The sequence below is a fragment of the Cebidichthys violaceus genome, unplaced genomic scaffold, assembly GCF_023349555.1.
Source record: "Cebidichthys violaceus isolate CVI_PGR_0920_01 unplaced genomic scaffold, fCebVio1.0.p SCAF_48, whole genome shotgun sequence".
NCBI classification, from domain to species: Eukaryota; Metazoa; Chordata; class Actinopteri; order Perciformes; family Stichaeidae; genus Cebidichthys; species Cebidichthys violaceus.
In genome coordinates, this window is record NW_027176683.1 from 1,754,860 (window position 1) to 1,762,359 (window position 7,500).

A 7,500-nucleotide genomic window follows, 5' to 3' on the forward strand; every position below is an offset into this window, starting at 1 on the left:
GCACAAAGACTGGAAGCAGAGGGAATAAATATCTTTTTTTTTGTCAGTTATCAGATAAAAATCTGTAACTGAACTCGTCTTTGTTTCGTCTCCAGAGATTCTTTCAGTGTTGAATCATAAAACATTATTGGCTGAATGAGATCAGACAGGAAACACAGAGCTCTTCTTCTTCTTCTTCTTCTTCACACTCCGTCACCAAACAAAAGAAAACATGAAACAAGAGTCTTCATGTTCCTCTCTGAGCTCATCCAACATTAGAAATGATCGTCTCTTTGTCTCTTTGTCTCTTTGTCTCCTTGTGTCTTTGTCTCTTTGTCTTTAATGAACATGTTCAGATGTTCTGTCCTCAGAGACTCGATATGTTGTGTTATCCTCACGATGTGAAGCGAGATGTTTCAGCTCTTCGTTCCTCTTTGACGAGAACAAAAACACTCAAAGTTTCATTAAGGTGAAGTGTGTTTGCAGCTGCTGCTCAGCAGCCCTGAGTTCAGGCTGCAGGCAAGTCCTGACACGTCCGCCTGTGAGTCACGATTCAGGTGCTCAGGAAGCTCATGTGCACTAAAAGACACGCTCACATGTACTAGCATCCACTAACGTGTACTAAACCCTTAACTCACCCTTAAAACGTTCAACCCTAACCCTAGATCACATTACCAACAAGTCCCTCAGGTCCACTGTGTGTGTGTGTGTGTGTGTGTGTGTGTGTGTGTGTGTGTGTGTGTGTGTGTGTGTCAGTAATCATGACCATGTGGCAAAACATTCAATAAAGTTTTGTAAAAAGTTGAGCAGTATTTTCTACTTCCTGCTCGAACACAGAATGTTCTTGTCTGAAATGAACAATATAAAAATATTACAAACACACGAAAATATACTGAAGTACAAGTACAGTACTGAAGTATAAATACTTAGTTGTTGCAGGTCTGAAAAAAAACATAAAATTCTCCAAAACACCCAAAAGAAGAAAGAAAGAAAGAAAACGTCCAGAGTCTTTGTTTAGGTTAGCCTAGCTTAGCACAAAGACAGGAAGTAAAGGGGGAGGTGTCTCACTTTCTTCTTCTTCTGCTGTATTTCCCTCCTCAGGAGACGCAGGAGGCCGTGAAGAAGAGACGACCACCTCCGACTACTACGACAACGACTACCCGTCAGCGACGCCGACGGCGGACTACGACTACACCGCCACCTTCGACTACTACTACGGTGAGGCAGCAGTACTCACAGTACTCACAGTACTCACAGTACTCGTGGTGCTAGCAGCAGTACTAACAGCAGTACTTGTGTTGCAGTGACCGGATCGTATCCCGCTCATGTCGCTGAAGTCAACCAGGTGAGACAGAGTGTTTACAAGTCACATGACTCACCTGGAAACACTCACATGAACATAAAGAAACAGTAGAACAAGCACATTACAGCTGATATGAATGTATACAGTATACATGTGAAAATATGACATAATTATGTATAACATAAACATATTAAATACATATAGGACAATATAAACAGTGTAACAGTATAACTTAAATTAATATATATTATAGATTAAAAATATATATGAACTATGAACTTATAACATAAATATATTGTATATACATGTATAATATAAATACAACTTAAAGTGTTGTATTTAAATGCATAATATCAGTATATCAGTACAAGTACATAGTTGTAGATGTCTGGTGTTCTGCTGCTCACGGATCCTGTAAACAAAGAACGAGCTGTCATCAGTGACTCATCCTCTCTGGTCGTCTGATTGGTCCGCTTCGTCACGGCAGCGTTAACAAAATAAAGTGACTACTGTTCGGGTCCAGAGACGCCCGAGGGGGACAGGAAGTCCATCCCAAAATAAAAGCCTGTGATGTTCGATTAGTTCCAGCAACACTGACCAGTCTCTGTTTTACGGCTCCGCCCACGGACTCGAACGCAGTGTGTGTGATGTCATAACCGTGACCTCTGCGTGACCTCTGCGTGACCCCCCCCCCCCCCCATCAGGCCTCTGGGATTGGTCGGGTGAGTCCGCTGCTCCTGCTGGGATTGGCTGTCCACCAGATCTGGAACTGATGGAGGGGCGGAGCCAAAGACCTGCACCTGTAGACAGGTGAGAGATATTTATATACATATATGTATATATATGTGTGTGTATATATATATATATATATATGTATATATAAATATAAATGTATTTATATATATATAAATATATAAATTTATAAATATATTTATATATATATAAAAATATATTTATAAATTTATATACATATATAAATACATTTTTATATATATATATATAAATATATACATTTATAAATATATTTATATATATAAATATAAATGTATTTATATATATATAAATATATTTATAAATTTATATATTTATATATATATATATATTTATATATATATATATTAAATGATCTTTGGACTTCATGAACATTTTTTGATTTTTTCAACTCAAATATTGTGACTAAATGATGACCTAATACGATGGTTTTAATAAATTCAGTTCAAACGGAAGTCAACCTCTGATGCAACTCTGACATCACTTCCTGTCTGACTCTGCTGTTCTATCAAAATAAAAGACAGACTGTCCCAAAAATTCCTGTCTCCTCCTCCTCCTGTCTCCTCCTGTGTCCTCCCGTCTCCTCCTGTCTCCTCCTCCTGTGTCCTCCTGTGTCCTCCCGTCTCCTCCTGTCTCCTCCTCCTCCTGTGTCCTCCCGTCTCCTCCTGTCTCCTCCTCCTCCTGTGTCCTCCCGTCTCCTCCTGTCTCTTCCTCCTCCTGTGTCCTCCTGTGTCCTCCTGTCTCCTCCTGTGTCCTCCTGTCTCCTCCTCCTCCTGTCTTCTCCGGTGTCCTCCTGTGTCCTCCTGTCTCCTCCTGTGTCCTCATGTCTCCTCCTGTGTCTTGCTGTCTCCTCCTGTGTCCTCATGTCTCCTCCTGTGTCCTCATGTCTCCTCCTGTGTCCTCCTGTCTCCTCCTGTGTCCTCATGTCTCCTCCTGCAGGCCTCTGACCTCACATCAGCTGCTGATCAATAACCAATCACAGGCTGAGGATCATCAATAACCTGCTGACATCACTTCCTGTCTTATCAGAAACCTTCGGAGCGTGTGATTGGTCGACTGAATAAATGATGTCACACAGTCGGTCTGATGATGTTATCAATCGATGACTCGTGCTGTAATCAATAATCATAATAAATCCTTATTGATCATTTCATCTGTTGGTTCATTGAACAGAGACACATTATTACATGAAATATTAATACATGAAATATTATTACATGAAATATTAATACATGAAATATTATTACATGAAATATTATTACATGAAATATTATAACATGAAATATTATTACATGAAATATTATTACATGAAATATTAATACATGAAATATTATTACATGAAATATTATTACATGAAATATTATAACATGAAATATTATTACATGAAATATTAATACATGAAATATTATTACATGAAATATTATTACATGAAATATTATAACATGAAATATTATTACATGAAATATAACATGAAATATTATTACATGAAATATTATAACGTGAAATATTATTACATGAAATATTATAACATGAAATATTATTACATGAAATATTAATACATGAAATATTATTACATGAAATATTATTACATGAAATATTATAACATGAAATATTATTACATGAAATATTAATACATGAAATATTATTACATGAAATATTATTACATGAAATATTATAACATGAAATATTATTACATGAAATATAACATGAAATATTATTACATGAAATATTATAACGTGAAATATTATTACATGAAATATTACATGAAATATAACATGAAATATTATAACATAAAATATTATTACATGAAATATTATAACATGAAATATTATTACATGAAATATTATTACATCATATATTATTACATCAAATATTATTACATCAAATATTATTACATTAAATATTACATCATATATTATTACATCAAATATTATTACATTAAATCTTATTACATCATATATTATTACATCAAATATTAATGAGACAGATCACATGATCACAAACAGGCCACGCCCCCCTCATGTGTGATCACCTGACCTTAAGGAGAGGCTTCATGTTTCCTTCCTCCCTTTGTTCTCCCTCCTCATCATGTGTGAGTTCATATTCAACACTTTATTTACTTCATTATGATTTATGTATCTATGTATGTATTATATATCATATTTATTGATCATATTTATTAATTATATTTAATGATGCTTGTTTTCCAGGAGACTCCCTGATCCATGAGGGTCCACATGTCCTCTGGCGCCCCCTGCAGGACAGACTGTGACTACTGCTGTTGAGTCACAGTGAATGAATCTTTAATGTTTTATTTTGTAACCGTATTTATTATTATCTATGCATGTTTGGGTTGTTTTCCACAGTATTGATTATTATTAATTATCATTGATATTAGAGGTCTGTCTGTCTGTCTGTCTGTCTGTCTGTCTGTCTCTCTCTCTCTGTCTCTAAGTATTCATACTTTTAAATAAAAATACAGTTACAAGTAAAAGTACTACAGAAGTATTATCAGAGAAGTGTATTTAAAGTACCAAGTAAAAGTATTAATTATTCAGAATAATGTACTGTACATAGTTTGTTTATATATATATATATATATATATATATATATATATATATATATATATATTTTTAGTATTGATCAGGATCAGTATTGGAGAGAGAACCTGAACACCTGAAGTAAACAACGGTGACTCAGCAAATAGCATCTTTTATTAAATATAAAACAAAACTTTTTTAAATTGTGGGAACAAAAGCGGAGCCTCAGTAACACGAGAAGGAGAAGTTCCAACACACACAGAGGTCAGTGAAGTACACACGGCCAAACCCGGTTCAGGTAAAACACACCTGAGACACAAACTAAAGTTCTGTCAAATCAAACCATCAATCAGTCCAAACTGGACCTCTGACTCAGTCCCAGTCCAGAACTAGACCCCCCCCCTCAGTCCCAGTGCGTCTGTCCCGCCATGGACATGTACTCGTCCAGCTGAGCGTCCAGCCGGCTCCTGGACGTGGACATGTACTCGTCCAGCTGTGCGTCCAGCTGCTGCTTCGTCGGCACGCGGCCTTTGCTCAGGCCCCGCCTCCTGGAGACAGTGGCCCCGCCCCTCCGCAGGTGTGTTCGTCCTGTAAAAAGATGAATGAATGAAGACGATTTTCAGGATTATTCTGAAGGTGTTTCCATGATGTTTGTTTCGTTATTCAAACAGCTCTACAGTTCAGGTGTGTGTAATACTTAGTGATGAACACCTGCGCTACAGGTGAGTGTGTTCAGGCTCAGTGTCACTTATGTTGATCCACTGACCCGTCTGCTTCTGGATGTTTCTGGTCCTCAGGAGGCGACGCTGACCGAGTCGACTCTGAAGGTTACCTCGTCCTGCACAGGGAGCACATACGGGTTCAACGTCATAGCAGCTACAACGTCATAGCGGCTACGGCTACAACGTCATAGCGACTACAACGTCATAGTGGCTACGGCTACAACGTCATAGCGGCTACAACGTCATAGTGGCTACGGCTACAACGTCATAGCGGCTACGGTTACAACGTCATAGCGGCTACGGCTACAACGTCATAACGGCTATAATGTCATAGCGGCTACGGCTACAACGTCATAACGGCTACGGTTACAACGTCATAACGGCTACAATGTCATAGCGGCTACGGCTACAATGTCATAGCGGCTACAACATCATAGCAGCTACGGCTACAACGTCATAACGGCTACAATGTCATAGCGGCTACGGCTACAACGTCAAAGCAGATACAACGTCATAGCGGCTACAACGCAATAGCGGCTACAACGTCATAGAGGCTACAATGTCATAGCGGCTACAGCTACAATGTCATAGCGGCTACAACGTCATAGAGGCTACAATGTCATAGCGGCTACAGCTACAATGTCATAGCGGCTACAACGTCATAGAGGCTACAATGTCATAGCGGCTATGGCTACAACGTCATAGCGGCTATGGCTACAACGTCATAGCGGCTACAATGTCATAGCGGCTACAATGTCATAGAGGCTACAATGTCATAGCGGCTACGGCTATAACGTCATAGCGGCTACAACGTCATAGCGGCTACGGCTACAAGCTACGGGTACAACAACATAGCGGCTACAGGTACAGGTGAAGAGGTGAACAGAGAAACCACCACCAGGTACTCACGTCTGCAGGTGAAGCTGGTTGTCCACCTGTACTTGCTCATGAAGCTCCAGAAGCCTGGAGGTCTGGAGGTCGAGAGGAGACGAGTCTCCTGCTGGCCGCCGAGTCGAGTCCAGACACTCCTCCTCGTGAAGCGCTGCGTCACCGCCACAGACGGGTATCGGGTCTGGATCAGGACCGGGATCAGATGGTTGACCAGGTAGGTAGCACGCACACCTGGTGAAACCCCTCTGACATCACTCATTGTCTACAGATCTGTGACTCACCTGCAGGTGGAGCGGTGAGGACCTCTCTCTCTCCATCAGCAGGACCACCTGTGGGGGGCCACACCTCATCCTCTGCTGCAGGACAGGGTCTAAGGTCCTGATTCTGCTCCGGATCAGCTGGTCCACCAGCACCTGAGAGAAGCTACAGACAGACAGACAGACGTTAAGGATAAACTGCAGTCACACTGGACTTTACATGAATGTACCTTTAGAGATGAAGTGTGTGTCTCACCGCTCATTGAGAGACACCGTTGAGGTGCTTCTCAGGTAAAAACCTCCTGGTTGTGGTGGATCCATCCTCCCGTCTGTCTGACTCATTCTGCTCACAGTCACTGAACTCTGGCGGGTGAAGACACACAGCTGAGCCGAATCTGGTTCACCTGCGGGCTGATTAACAAAGACAAACGCCCCTTTAATCACCGAGAAGACGAACGCGACGGAGTCCCTTGAACCCAGTGAGAGGACCGACGCTCCTCTTCAGTTCGGCTCACACACACGACCAGCAGCGGCGAGTTAACGTGGTTCAAATGAGCTGCAAGCAAAACGTCGCCTCACATTTTCTCTCCGTGTGCAAAAACAGCCGGCCACGTGATGAGATTTTAAGCTAACAAGCGTTAGCTTAAAATCCTTTACTTTGTCTCTGTGAATGTGACGACATGTTTACATACGTTTATAACTGTTGATGAAGGGGAGTTGAAGCTAAAGCTAGTTAGCTAAATCTAATTAGCTTTACTTTGAAGCTAAAGCTAGTTAGCTTTACTTCACACATCATTTAATGTTTCCCAAAATGAGCTTTAATTATTTCATGAAGAGTATCGAGGATTAACCGGATGTTTAAGCTAACAAAGCTAACTAACTTAGCAACATCTCCGGTAAATTGAAGAGTATTGTTAGCTTAGCTAAGCTAGTTAATAACTCACGTGTCACGGGTAATCCTCGCGCTGCTGCGACTTCATCAGTTCAGACTGAGTAGAAAACACAAAAAAGTATAAATAGAATCTTCAACTAACGG

General features: G+C 40.3%; 1 protein-coding gene across 3 annotated transcripts in view; it reads right to left on the reverse strand.

Moving 5' to 3' along the window:
• Positions 1-4,750: 4,750 nt before the first annotated feature.
• The window catches only part of LOC137887171 (chromatin target of PRMT1 protein-like), a 2,851-nt gene continuing 101 nt past the window's right edge, over positions 4,751-7,500 (reverse strand). Inside the window, exons 1-6 of one of the 3 annotated variants that reach the window (XM_068729982.1) lie at positions 7,409-7,498; positions 6,721-6,875; positions 6,489-6,630; positions 6,226-6,388; positions 5,361-5,432; positions 4,751-5,182 (exon numbers count right to left, since the gene is read on the reverse strand). In XM_068729982.1, coding sequence (XP_068586083.1) covers positions 4,998-5,182; positions 5,361-5,432; positions 6,226-6,388; positions 6,489-6,630; positions 6,721-6,806 — 648 coding nt within the window. In that variant the 5' untranslated portion in view covers positions 6,807-6,875; positions 7,409-7,498 and the 3' untranslated portion in view covers positions 4,751-4,997. Of the gene's footprint in view, positions 5,183-5,305; positions 5,433-6,225; positions 6,389-6,488; positions 6,631-6,720; positions 6,876-7,408; positions 7,499-7,500 lie in introns of those variants that run through there. The other 2 variants (XM_068729981.1, XM_068729984.1) reach the window with 2 other exon arrangements.